This window comes from Patella vulgata, chromosome 9 (genome assembly GCF_932274485.2).
Source record: "Patella vulgata chromosome 9, xgPatVulg1.2, whole genome shotgun sequence".
Lineage (NCBI taxonomy): Eukaryota > Metazoa > Mollusca > Gastropoda > Patellidae > Patella > Patella vulgata.
In genome coordinates this window covers 16,272,200-16,289,682 of record NC_065887.2, presented here as the reverse complement: position 1 = coordinate 16,289,682, position 17,483 = coordinate 16,272,200, and the positions used below count along the sequence as shown (strand labels likewise).

General features: G+C 32.1%; 1 protein-coding gene across 1 annotated transcript in view; it reads left to right on the top strand.

Moving 5' to 3' along the window:
* Nucleotides 1-17,247, top strand: part of LOC126831973 (mitogen-activated protein kinase kinase kinase 13) — a 44,830-nt gene extending 27,583 nt beyond the window's left edge. Inside the window, exons 4-15 of the mRNA XM_050562632.2 lie at nt 4,093-4,352; nt 4,944-5,127; nt 5,774-5,965; nt 6,346-6,504; nt 6,811-6,969; nt 7,568-7,676; nt 8,226-8,335; nt 8,648-8,764; nt 9,141-9,272; nt 9,989-10,811; nt 11,877-12,182; nt 12,548-17,247. Of these exons, the coding sequence (XP_050418589.1) occupies nt 4,093-4,352; nt 4,944-5,127; nt 5,774-5,965; nt 6,346-6,504; nt 6,811-6,969; nt 7,568-7,676; nt 8,226-8,335; nt 8,648-8,764; nt 9,141-9,272; nt 9,989-10,811; nt 11,877-12,182; nt 12,548-12,655 (2,659 nt within the window). The 3' untranslated portion in view covers nt 12,656-17,247. The remainder of the gene's footprint in view (nt 1-4,092; nt 4,353-4,943; nt 5,128-5,773; nt 5,966-6,345; nt 6,505-6,810; nt 6,970-7,567; nt 7,677-8,225; nt 8,336-8,647; nt 8,765-9,140; nt 9,273-9,988; nt 10,812-11,876; nt 12,183-12,547) is intronic.
* The last annotated feature ends 236 nt before the right edge of the window (nt 17,248-17,483 follow it).

The window sequence follows — 17,483 nt, the reverse complement described above, 5'->3', positions numbered from 1 at the left end:
GAACTGGATTATTTATTTATGTAAGTAAAACCTTGAAACTGAAATACTATAAACATGTATAATTCATTCATATTGATATTTTCACCCACTAAATATGTAGATATATTCAAGTCATTTATTTTCTATTTATACAGAAAATTGAGTATATTTAGATTGGTTTATTGTCCGAGCCTTTTCGCGATAGCGTGTTAGGTATCGACCCACTACCATCATTGACGTAAAAGGACAATTATTGTACTAATACATGCGATTGGTCAAACACTTTCATTCCACTTATCAATGACAACTTTCTACTTCACTTGCTCCACCTTAATTGCGAATAAAAAAATTTAGTATATAAGCAGGCCGGGAGCCATAAACAACCTTAACTTTACTATAAATTAACTCCGATTTGGCTAAGACTAAATAAATTGAGCATCTTGTGTGTTCCTTTTTGATGTTTTGTGTGAAAAATATTAATATTGATTTATTTTTATGCGTGGACTTTTTTTATGTGAGGACTTTTTTTTTCAGATATAACTGAATTAATTGAGCATATTAGTTATTGATTTGTTCTTGATATGGGGTTTACAAGAAATATAGATTAACATCTGCTTTAGTGTTTGTTAATGATGTTAATGATATAATTTACATAGGAATCTTGTAATATCATGCTATAAATTAAATGGAATATCAGACAATAGCTTGTATGTGTCTGATATAATGATCTTGACTAACAATAAACGCTGGGTCAAGTTCTGGATAAATGATAACCAACTGTTTCATAATCTCTGCATTCAGCCAAACCACAGATTACTGTTGTACATGTATTGAAAACATTTTCTTGGCATTAATGTTTTACAATATTGTTTTCTGGTTGATATTTATTTAATCTGTTGCCCCATTAACAATTTAAAGAAATCATTTTAGCTTAGAGATACATTATGTAAGTAAAGATACATTATGTAAGATCTAAATCTGTCTAATGCAGATCTTCTTTCATTTGTCCTCAAATGCTATGTAATTATTAATTAGATATGCGATGCCCATTACACTGTTCTTTTAATGGCAATGAAGTAATTTGGCTGAAATTTTCAACAAATTCCCTTTTCATTAAATCTAGTTTAAAACTATTATAGTGAGACCTGTCAGCTCTTTATCTAAATCTTACATAATGCCTCTTTAATTAACTTATACAAGATATAAGAGGGAAATTTGACACAGAAACGTTACGATTTTAAATTAAAAATGACAACTTAGCATAAAGAACGGTATATTATCATCGATATATATTATTGTGATATGAGTTAAAATAATGGTGGATTTGCATTTTGAGAGTCATTTTGACACAAAAACGTTACAATTGTGAATTAAAAATGAAAATTTGGCATAAAGAATAGTATATTATCAAATATCGATATAAATTAATGTCTTATAAGTTGAAATAATGGTAGATTTTGGTGGATTTAGGTAAATTGTGCTCCTGTTCAAAGTGGTTCATTTCTGTGTATTAATTACAAAGATATGATAAACTGAAAATTTTGGGACATTTGTCATCTTTAAAGAGCTGTATAAAATTATTTGATGGGCCTCTTTTTAATCCGATTGAATCAAAGAAGGGAGATAATCTACCATTTATATTTTTATTAACATTGAGCCATGAAAAATTAGACATTGTTCGGAAAATGCAAATGACAGCCAGGGGCTATAATTTCTGAGTTAAAAATGCTGAATCAATATTTTCGATAGTGATTGCGGCTTAAAAAACGTAAACAATTACCCATTTTTTTAGACAAAATAAATGGCATGCATAGTTTTGTGAAAACAGCAAAATAATGAAAGCGTTTGTATAAAAAAGAGGACAGTGGAACTTTAATTTCATGGATGTCGTCCCTGGAGCATCCTTAGAATTATTTATAGTTTTGTTCAATGAAAGTGTAACAGAAGCTGGAGGTGATTGATAGGTTTACATCAAACATAAGCCAGTGAACCATTTCCCGGAGTTGAAAGCCAAATATCCACTTAAAGTGTGGTCCTCCTTGTAATGTGGCCATAACACTAGACATATTTATTATATGGATGGTGAATCAATAGCCAGAAATAAGTCTCAGTGCCGAGTTTGTCTGACGTAATACACTGACATGAATAACTAGTGGTATAGATCTAATATAGATCTATCGCAACTCTCCCGAATCATCATCATCCTTCTATTTCACAAAATCTTAAGCCGCATTGATCGAGGTAAAAATTGAACATGACAACATAACCACCAGATGAATTTGCGTCAGATTTTATTTTTTTAAATGCACAGAGATAAGATTACCAAAAGTGTTATGTATAAATGCATCACTTGGGATTCGTACGTTGAAAATTGTTACGCCGAGAAAGTCGAGGCTGATTGCGGCGTAGTGACTTGACGTATGTATCAAATGATTGACTGTTCCGTATAATGAAATAGACTTGTAGGAGTGGGATGTTGGATTGCTATTAGTACAGAAGAGCACTTATTGATCAACTCACAACTTGGACCGATGCCAACCAATTAGATTTATTGAAATCCGTGGTTAGGGAATTCTTTGGTGTTTAAACTAGTAACGTTAGTTCTTTATGAAAATTTGTCTATGTGCCACATGTGTCATGATTTGAAATTGAATTAGAAAAAATCCAAAAAACCCTGATTTTTCCTTTTTAGGTCTTACACATTTGTTTAATGATGTTATATAGACTTATCCCTGTTTCCCAATCTCAAATATCATGAATAAAAAATAAAGGGGAAGAGGGTTTTTACATAGGCATGTCAATATATAATTTGTTAGAACTTATATTTGAGATCTTTTGTTCAAAGTGTTTTGGTGTCTTTTAGTTGTTTTTTTTTTATAAGAATGTGTCATTCTTTGAAATTGAAAAATAAAAATGACTCACATTTATAGATAGAATTTTTTAAGTTTGTTTAAACATAATTTTGTTTCAAGAGAAATTGGATATTAATAATTTGTCAATTAAAGTGAATACGAGTGGGATGCCGCAAAATGACATATATAAAGCTGGTAAATAAATTTTTTAAATCTTGAAAACAAACGATGACTGTGTCAGTGATTCACCATACACTAGTGTAACAAGCCTTTTATTTGCTTATAAAATACCTTAAAGTTTTCCACTCTGCCAGATTTCTCTTATTTTTTTTTTCTCAAGGTATAAAATTCAAACAATTTAAGAAATTTTCCCCCCAGAAACAAGTACTCACACCCACTCCTGTTTATAAGAAAAGATTCAAGTATTTGTATTGGTTCTTAGAATTTAAATCCACACTTGTAAAGAGAAAGGATGTCAGATATTCTCTTGAATTTGACCATATATGACAATATCTTAATTAAATGTATTAATAGTAAATCTATGCTTATTGTTTGAAATTAATTGATGGTTGATACAACTTGAACTATTATTGTCTCATGTCCCAATGGCCAGTTCAAAGTTTAAAATGGATGTTGAATTGAAAATATCAGAGGTTTTTATGCATTTAATAATATAAAAGATTTGAATAGTTATAAACTATATTTACTGTCTGAACCTTAAGGTTTAGTGGATGAATTTTCAATTTACTTTTTATGTCTCTTTGTGCAATACATTCTGGTCAGTTTCCAAAGATGTGCATATAAATGTAATTCGGATTTAGATTAAAAAATCCATGGATCAGTGTGGAATCATATCCAGTAATAGTATATGATACCTTTGATATTTGAAAGAAATGGTGCAGTATGTTACATGTAATACAAAGAATAATAATGTCACAGTTGCTTTATGTGGGTGGTAGGTTGGGTGGCTGATTGGTCTAACCTGTCATTGAGTCAATTGGCGTTGTTTCGATCCAACACTCGGAGGTGACAAGGATCAGGGTTGTTTACCAAACCTAACAGGATTGTTTGTATCATATGTTTGTCCCATACGGAATTAGTTTGTGTTGAGTGCAGGTTAAAATACTCTCTCCTAAAAAACATTTTGTGGAGGGGGGGGGGGTCCATCCTGCTTTTGGTTGACATATTATGTTATTACCAGGCATGCCAAATAACAATAATTAATTTAATGTATATTGATAATTGGTGTTTTATATTTCAGTATGTTACGATTGGAGAATGATGTAGAACAAGTGAGTTTAACAGAGAAATCCGATTCTTCTAGAAGTCCATCTCCTACGACAGCTACATGTCGATCAGCCCCGGTGACACCCATTCATAATCCTTCCTGTAGCGTAGATTATAGAGATAGCGCCCAACGTGGTTTCTTTGATGGTCTGCTAGGTTGTTTAAGGCCTGTGTGGACCATACTCGGAAAGGCAGCAGTGGCTGAACTAAAGCAAAAAAACAGCAGCAAAGAAGGTAGGGATTTATTCTTTGAATGACATTTAGTATTTGGGACACAATCAGTTGAATCAATTTGTGTTTTATATGCTTGATAACTACTCATGAAATCTTGTTGAAACGTAGCAGTTTTAATTGAAGATAGGAATTTGTTACAATGTATACACAGTATGTAACAAAATCTTAGGCACTAATGAACTTATTCCTGACAATTGAACTTTGGTGCTGAACATTATTACAAAACACTGATAAATTCTGTGTTGGACAAGCCTGACAAATCCTTATTTCTATGCTTGTATATATAGATTGCAAAATAAATAAAGCGTACTCTAGTCTGTATCAACCTATGTTCGATTTCAATAATTTATTACTGCATGATGATCTGAAATAAAGTCATACATTTACCTGAAAATAGTGACTGAATGTGCTCTATGGACCTGAACAGATGAACGCCATGAAAATTAACTTAGCTCAAATCTTTCGATAAAAAAACCAAACCCACTATGCGTAAAATGTAGCGGTAAAAAATTTGCCATTATTTCTTTTGTAGATCTTGATTGAGAGCAAGAACACTGCCTTTAGCATTACTATTTAATTATGTTGTTTCAGATGATTGGGAGATACCGTTTGAAGATATCACCAATTTACAGTGGTTGGGCAGCGGAGCTCAAGGAGCCGTCTTTCTCGGCAAACTTAATTCAGAAGAGGTAGCAGTGAAAAAAGTCAGAGATGTCAAGGAAACTGATATTAAAAATCTCCGTAAATTAAACCACCCTAATATTATTTCTTTCAAGTAAGTGGCTTCCAAATTTCTAGGTTGCATTGGTTTGGGTCTGGTCTGGATAATAATTGTGGAAAAATCATATCAAATATTTTTTTTTAATTATTCATGTTAACTAATTTGTCTTCAAGTCCCATTGATTTCAACAAATTTAAAATTTAAATCTATTTGATGTATCTAGAGATTTATTTACAAACGTAGAATATTGACAGAAATGTCCATATTGTAAATTGATAAGATCTTGATATTGATGTTATTTCAGTGATTACTGTAGCTTATTTTGAAACGTTATTGAAGTATGTCAAAGCTCTATTGTAAAAAGGGGGCTACAGTGGCTAATTGAGTAATGTGCTGACTCGCTAACCTGCAGTTCCCGTGTTCGATTCTGGTGTTGGTCAAGAAAGTTCCTAAGAATTTTCCGGTGTAGTTTCCCCTTATCAGTGATAAAGGCTGGATTCCAGGCAAAGAACAGCAATTAGTTATTCTGATGGGACAAAAAAAAAAACCCCAGGTCCTATCTGCACATTAGCTTTGGAATTCAAAATAACAATAGCTTGTAGTGCCAATGTCCAGGCAAATTTTCCCTCATAGCACACTGCAGGGTGTGTGCCTTTCTCCTACCTATATAGTAAATAAAAGTATATGTTTTCTTTTTCAGGGGTGTATGTACTCAGGCACCATGTTATTGTATCATAATGGAGTTTTGCTCATATGGGCAGCTTTACGAAGTATTACGGGATGGTCGTGAAATCCCACCAAGCCTGATTGTAGACTGGGCCAAACAGATAGCTAGTGGCATGAATTATTTACATAATAATAAGATCATACACAGAGATCTAAAATCACCCAAGTAAGTTATATATCTTGTCCTTATTTACATTCATGCCGTGTAATAGATTCTGATTACATTGAAATTAGATGTTTAGGTTATAGGTGCATTATGTAAGAGCTAAATCTGCCTATTGCAGGTCTTTGTCTTGGCTTCAAATGTCATATAAACTATTTATCAACATGACCAGCCCATCATCAACTCTCTAGGCCATCAGATGGCTCAGATTTTAAGTAGATTAGAATGCTTTGCTCATTTAATGATTTAATTTAAAAATGAAGAAGCGAGGCTAAAACTCAAATTACACAGTACGGTGGTTAGGATCAATTCAAACATCTTGTCAAAAATACAACACATTGATAACTTCACTCCAACTAAAGTAATTTCTTTTACTCTTTCAGTGTTCTTGTTACTAATAATGGCGTAGTTAAAATATCAGATTTTGGAACGAGTCGAGAATGGAATGAGAAATCCACGAAGATGTCATTTGCAGGAACAGTAGCCTGGATGGCACCAGAAGTTATCAGAAATGAACCTTGTTCAGAAAAAGTGGACATTTGGTAAGATTCTACAATTACTTTTACAGTGAGAATTTATGCCGATTTATCAAACGATACCTTGTGCGGTTCATGTACACATTCATGTACTCATTTTCCAGAAAATGGGTGTGTGTGGTGTGTACGTGGGATCAGAAGGTCTGTCATTGAGTCAAGTGGCGTGGTTTCGATTCCCCGCTAGTACATGACAAGGAGTAGGGTTGCCTCTCCGACCTTGTGGTTTGAAATAAAATTGAACCATTTAGTCCTGAAATGATCTAGTTTGTGTCGGGTGGAGGTTAAACCTCTCTTATTAATGTAATTTTGCAGGTCATTTGGTGTTGTATTATGGGAATTATTAACAGCAGAAATACCATATAAAGATGTTGATTCGTCGGCCATTATCTGGGGTGTTGGAAGTAATAGTCTACATTTACCAGTCCCTTCAACATGTCCTGATGGCTTTAAATTATTAATGAAAATGTGTTGGTAAGTTCTATACTGAAATGGGTTGGGAGGTTGAGTTATCTAACTGGTGTTAATGTAATACAGGAGTGGAATTTGATGAAGCATCAGTTGAAACACGGTTGGATGAGCAGAATTTATCTTTTAACAAATTGTATCAGGGGCACGTTCAGGAATTTGAGTAGCGAGGGGTCCCAAGGTGGAGAAAACCTCAAATTTGGCGTTAGTTCGGAGGAAACTACCTGTGAATTTGATCAAATCAGATGCTTTGAAAGATATTTCTACTCATTTAGGTGTATACATGGCTAGGATTACAATGGAGTGAACCAAAACAGCATTATTTCCATGAATGTAGGAGAGAAAAATATTCTCTGTGCCAGCAGGTGGGGTGGAGGTGGTCAGGACACCCTGAAATTCCCCCCTGCGGACACGCGCCTGTGTATGATGCATGTCCATCTTCATAAGCTTGATTAGGACAGAAAAGTAGGATGTTAAACACATTTCATTTCATGTAATTTCTTTTGTTGATCAACATATATTTATTCCATGACAGATTTTGTGGCCGTAATAGTTTAAAGTCCTTTTTGACATTAGTTATAAATGGGTTATTTGACATTTTCAGGAGCGGTAAACCTAGAAATCGACCATCATTCCGTCAAATTATCATGCATCTAGATATAGCTACACCAGACTTAATCAAATGTTGTACAGAGGATTTCATGGCACAACAGGTTGGTAATATCAATCATATTGGAATACAGATTATCTTGTAACCACAGTGTTTACAAATAAATTGTACCTCGTAAATACTATATTTAGGCATAAAGATTATCTCGTAAATACTGTATTTAGGAATAAAGATTATCTTGTAACTACTGTGTTGACGAATAAAGATTACCTTGTAACTACTCTGTTGACAAAAAATTTATTCACATGACAAGGCCATTTATCAACACTTTAGACCATCGGATGGTCATGATTTTTAATGGATTGAAACATGATCATCATTAAAAATTTAATTTAAAAATGGATAATTGATACTTTGTTTATTATTCTAACAATAGTTGGAATGAAAATCAAGACTACACTCACTATTCTTATAAAAACTTCCAACATTCATAACATTGCTCGGGGTTGGATGGCCGAATGGTTAGCATGTGCACGCTGTCATTGAGTCAACTGGCGTGGTTTCGATTCCCCGGTTGTATGTGACAAAGAGTAAGTGCGTCTGTTCAACCTAGTTTGTGTATATAGTTGTGATATATTATTATGTTTTTCAGGAACAATGGCGTGAAGAAATTCAGGAATCTTTGCTTCAAATCAAATCAGATGGATCTCATTTACCACAAGTTGAAGAGGAATTGGTACGCAGACGGAAGGAAGAATTAAGGTTGGAACATGTGTATTTATTTTATAAGAGTTTATGATATGAATAGAATAATTGGTCATAAATTTTACATGTGGACAATAGGTTGTCTCAAGTAGTAATCTAGTTCTATAAATAACAGACTGTGTAAATCTTTCAACCCCCACTCGCCTCTTATACTCTGATTAAGAAATATTATGTTGAATCAAAACTCATAGCTTTTTCCACAATGCTAAAAATGTAATTTTAAATGTTCAAAAGAGTTTGGAGAAAGATTTATTTGGGAATTGCGAAAGGTCTGTATGTTTGTTTAAGATTTTTTTTTTTTGTTTTCAGACATGCCCAAGATGTTCGAGATCACTATGAAAGAAAGCTAGAACGAGCTAATAATTTATATATGGAGTTAACAGCTTGTATGTTACAGTTAGAGAAACGAGAGAGAGAACTTATAAAGTGAGTATAGTTTATCAGTATTGTGTTGGGCGGGACTGTACCTCAAGAATTTTGAGCATAGTTTCCTGCCTGTCAGTCGTGCAGGACAGGGGGTCTTGCAATGAAATTTGTGAAGTTGTTCAAGTATATTGTGATGCCAATATATAATTTACTAATTGAATTAAATATCTTTATAATATATTGTGATGTCAATATATAATTTACTAATTGAATTAAATATCTGCCTAATATATTGTGATGTCATTATATAATTTACTAATTGAATTAAATGTCTGCAGTGCCCAGTATATTGTGATTTCATTACATAATTTACTAATTGAATTAAATATTTCTTTAGAATAATGATATTAATATATAACAATGTGTTATGTTACAGACGAGAACAACACCTATTTAATTTTTCTAAAAGAAGAAAGAGTATCGTACGTCCTATTATTAAAGCCCAGGAGAGATTAGATCGATTAAGTAAAAAGAAATCCTATAAAGATGGTTCCACCGAAGCTACCAGGTAAGTCTGAAAATTCCAGTTTTCCTTAAAGTAACGATGTTTGATTTCCATTTTTCAGAAAATATTAAATTTCTCACGGCTTTATCACGCTAATAAACATTAAATTAAGAAAACAAAATCAAAATACCAATGCCAGATAATATCCTGGCTAAGATCAATCAGATTTAAAACACCCATGAATTTTGTTGACAGCATATAAAGATAGCTGTGCTCTCGTTACATAGGGAGCAGGATAGATTGATATTATATTAAATGAGTTGTATCTTTGTAAATACTGAATGGAAATGAACCATTTTAGGACTGCTATTCCTGTTAGATATTTAACTTTCATAATATTGTAGTTTACAAGTGATAAAATAGCACTAAAATCATGCTTAGTCTTTAAAGACAAACAAAACGTGCTCAGAATAACATGAAAGCTTTGGGTCGTTTCTCTTCTTCTGTATTCTAAATTAATTCATAGAATGCAGACCACAAAAAGAATGGTTTCCAGGGAAAAACGATGATGGAAGAGTATTTCTTCTTAAGTTTAATGTCATATTTTGAGTCACACGATTTTATGAGATTTAAGTTTTAGTGAATAAGGGGCCCTACAATGTAAAATGTATAACATCAAGAAGGAAAGGCTGTAACACTGTATTTATTTTTGTTATATTTCTGATTTTAGTATTTTGTACAACTTTGAATAAAATGCAATTTGTATTGAATATTTTTAGTCCTGACTCCCAGAAGACTGGCAGTATGACAGGTAGCATGACAACTAGTTCCGAACAAGTTCTTCCCTCACCTACTAAAATGCGCTCCAGAAAGAGTCGACATCGTCGTAACAATAGTCGTGGCTCTTTAAAAGACATCACCTCTCCAATCAAAAGTCCTTCAAATAACTCTTTACAAGAAGAGAGTCAATCAAAACCTAGTGCTTTACGCTTTGCTGACCCGAATGACAATGTTCCGTCTGCTAGTACGTTTAGATATATGGGACCAGGCACTGCTATCAGGGAAAACAAGAGCGAAGAGGAGAGTGCTACAGAAAAACCCGTTAATCAGAATTTGAAGGAAAAGAATTTGAATGATGTGTGTTTTGGGTGTGATGGGGGTTGTAGTGATGCCACCTGCAGCTCCAAACGGTCAAGCCAAATCAGTGCCGATGTGGAAAGTAACATTAACGATTCCCCGTGCACGAGTCCCTCACGATCGTGTAACAAGGACCTCATTGTGAACTCTCTACACCAAGCTACCTATTATCAGAATTTATATGAAAACCAATCAAAGCCCTTCAGAGAAAAAGACTCAAACGAGAATATCAATTGTCCATTAGATGTACTGACTGATTTAACGATTCCATTAACCGAGGAAAACGTGAAAAAATGTGGTAAAAATCTGGAGAACAACTTACATTGTTCGTTATCTGTTAAGAGAACTATAAGTGATACGGAAATATCACCTAAACGAAATGGGCATTCACAACGCTTGGATAGTGTAGAATCAAATGAGGATCACCCTGTTCATAAAACTGCTGTTACGTTCTCTAATATCAAGGTTAGTTGGATTAAATGTTTATTTTTATTTTGAATTTGTCATTTATTGGAATTGGGTTCATCATTTTGTGAATAATTTTGTTTTAGTACAGTCCATACATATTGTTGTAAACGTTCAAGGAAAATGCTGCTAGTTTCAGGGGATTTTAAATCTTTTTAATGTGACAGCATTGTGTAATTGTTTCAACGACATTTAGTAACTGGATGAGAATAACACATGAAACAATTATATGGAATACAAGTTACTTGAATGATTTATTTCTTCTTTGCTTGATAAAGACGAGAGAATCCTTGTTGAAACGTCGCCAGAAATAAATCTCCCAAGTAACTTGTATTCCAGGTATAATTGTTCTCAAAAGGGATACTTGATTGAATATCTGGGAATTGAATTTTCTCAATCCCATCAATAGTGACAATCACATGATAAGGTGATTTGGGACTGCAACACCTGTAGGCTGTGCTCACTGAATAAAGATATTTACCGTGATTATTAAATATGTCAGGATTCTACTCACATTACCTCAGTTATCGAGATTGATAGAAATGTTACCTCAGTTATCGAGATTGATAGAAATGTTACCTCAGTTATCGAGATTGATAGAAATGTTATCTCAGCTATCGAGATTGATAGAAATGTTACTAGACTAAATTCTGCGTCACATGATTGCTATTCTTTGAACTCTAAATAACAAACTTACTGTAGCCATTAGAGTTGTAAAGCAAATATCCAATATGGATAAAGCCAATGAACCATATGTTAGTCCCGAAATTACCTAGTTGTGTGGAGTGGACATTAAACCACCATTTCTCTATCTGTTTGATTACTTGAACAAATTCCAAACTTGAACAATATAGAACATCCATTTGACCCTCTATCTCCAGACATTATGGATTTGACACTCTATCTGCAGACGCTGTGGGTTGCAAGCAAAAAAAACCACTTTACTTTTTCAAATGCACATGACATTTTGGAGTATGCCCAGTCATTTAGTCTTTCTAAATATTCCAATAAAACTAATCAGGCATTTCGTTCTTTTTATTATTTGATTTTTTTTTTTTTTTCCAGCACTCGGAAGATTCTTATTCGGAAGAGGAAGGGGAGGTAAGTGAGGATGAAAGACACATAAAGCAGCAAAATAGAAGGTCATATTCTGGTATAAGTTCAGAAGGCGTATTTTCGGAAGAGGAGAATACAAGTGAACACATGTATGAGACTGGACCTGATAGATTATTATCGACTAACAGTTCGGAGAATTTACAATTAGAACTGGCTAAAATAACGGCTGCTCCATCAGATGGATTATCAGATAAAGAGATGACAGTGCGTAGAATGAGAAATCAGGTGGCCAATTCTCCAGAATCTGTGTACAAGGTTTGTTTTTATTTTATTTTTGCAAACGTGGACATAAATTATCACACAACGTATATATTATATTATAAAGTCTGTGACACTTGACATATTTCAAGGCTTGTTCTTAGAATACTTCGTTTCTTAATACAAGAGTTTTGTACCTACAATTTATCATGCATTGTGTTGTCCAGTTTCCACCCCACTCCTAAACACCCCTATGGGAATTATTGAAATAAAATTTACTAAAGGTTAATTCTGAATTTTTGTCAAATGGATGTTAAAATCTTGATCTCTAATGGAAAACGTTTTGTTAAATTCTGTTTTTTTAGGCTGCAGGGTTTAATATTGAATATATAATATTGGAATTATTTGTGATTATATTGTAGGATATGGGAAGTAGTTCCGATTCTGATGAATGTTCTGATGTTACAGTAAATACCACGGTCAACAGAAAACGATCATTTGAAAAACCTGATGGTGATAATAATTGGTAGTTTAATTATCATACCATTTTGATCTTCCTTTTGTTATTTGTTGATTTTTCACACAATGAACATTGTACATACATAATTTGACTTAATCATTGTTGGGGTATTTGTCTACACAGTCAAAATCAATTTGTAGTTTTGGGGTATGGAAAATAAAATCTCTATGTGTAGTGCGTAAAGCAAATTGTTTTTGGTAACTTCTGTTAAATATTTTGTGTTTAAAGCAAAAGATTATCTGTAAATGTGATTTTGATTCCGATATAGTTAGAAAAAAAATATCTGTTATTGATTTAAGATTTAGATCTATTTAGAACAAGGAATATGATCTTGATTTAGATCTATTCTGAACAAATTCGACTCTCTAATTACTTAGCAATAATTTATGGAAGTAACATCAAATTCCATACTTTAGATTGTCCCCGAAACAATGCAAACCTTGTAATATTTAATTCATATTACCGGTATACTATTTTAGTTTTTAAATTAGAAAAAGACTATGTTGTCTTTAGACATAATTTCATTATTGGACATTCAACAGTTGACAGAGTTAGTTACCTTTTGACTTTTATATAGCAGACACAATGTACCATTTTTACAGAAATATCTTCCATGGATCAAAAATTAAATTGAATTTGTGTGTTGACAAATATACTATACCTACATAATATATACTATAAATGTCTGTAACCTATTGTTTTTAAAGGGCATAATTTATATAAGTTTTGTTTATGGACCAAGAAACTTACATCACAAAAACAGCACACTGAATATCGAAATTAGAAAAAAAATAAATAGATATTGTACAAAACGTAATATGAGAGAAGTAAAATATTTTTAAAAAAAGATAAATCAAACCTAAATATATTTTAGAATTGAGTTAGATATTGTAGATTCATATTGTACTGAAAAAAAAAAAAATTTACATAATTTATCTTGTGAAAAAAATGGCTTCATGATTTCATATCAGTACATCTGAATTAATTATTAACTAGGCACTAATATTAGAAATACAACAAAATTTTAAATGATATTTATTGTTAATTTTCTTATATTATTGTGGCTTAGTTTATGTGCTTTCAGTCAAACGTTTCTGGAGAATAGATAGACAAAGACTTTAGGCAGATTATTTTCCTATTTTAGATGGTATAACATGGATAAGGGCGGTTCAATTTAGAAATATTTGTTAGGAGCATGAACGTATCTTCTATCATTTCTCCTTGAATCTAAAAAGATATTAGAAATTTTTAAAGAACTGGAGAATGGGATATGTTGGGTTTTCCAAACAAGGTGGCATTGTTTTCCATCGTAATCCCTCCCAAGATATTTTTAAATGGCTTAGCTCGAAATTCAAAGTTATAAATGTCTAATGAACTGACGATTAATATCAAGAATTTGATCTTCAATACTTTTATTATGACATATCAGATCTTAAAAAGTTATTATATTAATATTTTATGGCCATTGTTAACTAGGTTTATTATTTCAATGAATTCTTAGCTTTTGCACCTTTCTTATTTTTTCGTTGGAATCAAAGCTGATCTCTTTTTTTGAAAATCAACTCGTACTTAAATTATGTTAATGTAATGAAGCACTTACCTGTAATGCAAAAAAAAATTTGTGGTTTAAATCGGACCAGATAAATTCAAACTCTGTTTAAAAGAAAAAACAAAAGATAAGTGGTTTAAATCCGACCAGATCAATTATTGGTCAGGTGTAAGTCGAATCAAATATTTATGACCAATAAAAGACAGTTTTAATCTACCGAAGATCAATGAATGTGCAAAGGCTATGAACAAACAAATTGTTTCAATGGCATTTAGTAATTGAACTGGAATAAACAGATCACAATTCTATGGCATACAATTACTGCTTATTACTGAGTGACGTTTCGACGAGGCTTGCTTGATAAACACGAGAAAACCCTAGTTGCAACGTCGCTCAGTAATAAGCAGTTATTGTATTCCAGAAAATTGTGACCTGTTTATGAACAAATAGTTGATATTTATTTCAAGTTATAAAACCCCAACTCAACCTTATTATTACTCGTTTTGTTTTTACGATATTTACTCACACCAAAGAGTTTAGATCTCACCTGATATCTAACATATGAGACAAGTATTTATATAGTATTTATTACAGTAGACTAATGTATTTTACAGCGCATTAGGCGCACTTTTTATACTGATTATATCTGGAAGGGGTGAGCCTAATGTGCTGAAAAATACTGTTTTCATTAATTTTAATTGTGTATGAATGATGATTACTGTAAATCAAGGAATTAATGCCACCTGAGATTAATGTTTAATGTAATAATCAATCTGATTAAAACACAGATCCTATTTCGTTTCGTTTTTTATAGTTCAGAATTTCGTTTTACTTGTCTGTACTACACTAGAATCTGGAAGAGTTGTTATCATTGCTGTGTTCTGAATGGTGTTAGGGATTAGCCAATGAAACGGTCTGTTACGGCGAGCTTTAGGCATGTTTTGCACGAAACTGTGGGTAATCCATTAGAAACATCAATGCTGATTTGTTAATCAAATGTCTGACATCATAGGGTTAAAAGCCGCTCGTATGACCTCTGACGCGACCTATCACTACAACTTGTCATATCTTCATAAGTGTTTGTCATCGGAAGTATAAAAATATGAAATGAAATTTAGATCTGTATTTTAATGAGATTGTGTAATAATGTGACCTGCAGAGGTTGACATGCATATATTATTGTTATGTTTCGTTTCACCAATAAAGTTGATTGCCATTAAACAATGGTCACAGAATGTCAACTAAGTTCACTGTGCAGAACTAAGGTTATGTTACGTTACACCAATAAATGATTGCTATTATACATTTGTCTCAGAATGTCAACCAGTGTCAATAGTTTTGATCAGTCCACGGTTAACATTAATTTTTTGCTAGCATTAATTTCTTGTTTTGTAGTAATTGACTGATTTATTTATTTGCGTTTGTTTGTTTTACTGTAGTAAGATAATTAATCTCATTGTATGAAATTAAGGCTTGCCCTTTGACCTGTAGCTGTAATGTAAGAAAAAAAAAATTGTGCTCTTGGGTAATTTGGAATCTGTCCAAAATGTCCAGGTGTATTTATGTGTATATATATATATATATATACTATTGTTGAGCTACCTCTTTTTTGAAACTGATTTCTGTGTGCTAGCTAATTAGATGACGATTAGATTCAAGATTTGCCAGTCATTATTCCGTTTCAATTATTGAGCTTTAATCCGTTTTTCTTACAAGAATATTAAAAGTTAATCTTAAATTGCTTTCAAATTTAGGGTGATGATTAGAAAGATCCTCAGTTATTTACTAAAATACTTAAAGATGCATTATGTAAGATTTAGATAAAGAGCTGGACATTTTTGCTACAATAGTTAAAAAATAATTAAAAATGAATATATTAAAATTTTTTAGTCAGATTACTTTATACTGAGCCAAGTTATGAGTGTTCAAAGTTTTGACAAGATAGTCTTGATTTTCTGGTACAATTGCTACGATAAAAAACAAAGTTTTGATTATCCATTTTAACATTAAATTATTAAATGGCAAAAGTGTTAATTATGGGCTTGTTCATGTGAATAAATGCCTAATTAATAATTTATATAATATTTGAAGCCAGTAAAAAAAACCGCTATAGGAAGATTTAGCTCTTACATAATGGCTCTTTAAGATTAAAATATTTCTGAAAGATAGAAGATAACTATGAGACTATGGGCTTATCTGAAAGACAACGACATTGTCTCGATCGAAAATGGTAGTTTTGAAATAAAAAAAAACAAACACAGTAATTTGCATATAGGTATTCTTACATGGAATATTAAAAATAGGTTAAAGCATTTAGTTGTTATCATTTTATCATCCATACTGTCATTATATCATATTAATTTATTTCAAACTTGAAATTCATCCGTTTAAATACTACCATTTTCATACCACTCAGTTTTAACCAAACAAAGTCTTGCCTTTAAACATTTGTAAGAATTTTATTGTAGTCGTTGATCGAAATCACGTTCATATATACAACTTGAACTTTAACCTTCTGTCATTTTTTATAGTTACGTCGCTGGTCGATTTTGTTTTCGTCAATCAAATTAATTAGTAAAATTTATAAAATCAAACCACTCATTTAGTTTTTTTATTAGTTAGCTGCGTTATCATGTATTTCATAGTTAAATCCACAGGAATTTGTTTATCTTAAACCATAACTTAATAGAAAGAATTCATCGACTTTCTTCCATTATGTTTGCAAGAGTATTGCTGTGTAAATTTGAATAATTAAAATATAGTTGATCCCTTTAGGTATCAAATCTCTTGACACTTAAGTCACAAATTTCCAAATCTCCCTGCTTGTATTCCGTGGAAGTAAAAAAATGACCGTCAAAAGATTTGATCAAAGATTATTGGCGATGGTGGCTTTCTTTGATAAATTTTCAATTCTTCATATCTTTGTAAATACTAAATCGAATTGAACAATTTTTGGATAGATATTCATTTTAGAAATTCAAGTTGATCTGCTTGCTGTTACACTCGACTAAAAATGAATCGATGTCATCGTGTTTTGTGACTTATACCTTCAAAATAAACATAACATTTAATACCAATAGCTGACAAATTATGTGTCTTTAAAAATATATTGTGACGTCATAGCAACATGGTTTCAATAATTTGATGTTATTTGCAATTTTTGAGCCTTGATACCTAAAGGGTTAAACTTGAACGATTGTATGCATTATATATACGCTTAACCCATTGAAGGAGAATTTCTGGTTCAAGACGATCCCCACATGGATAGGGGTTAAATAAATTTCAGAAT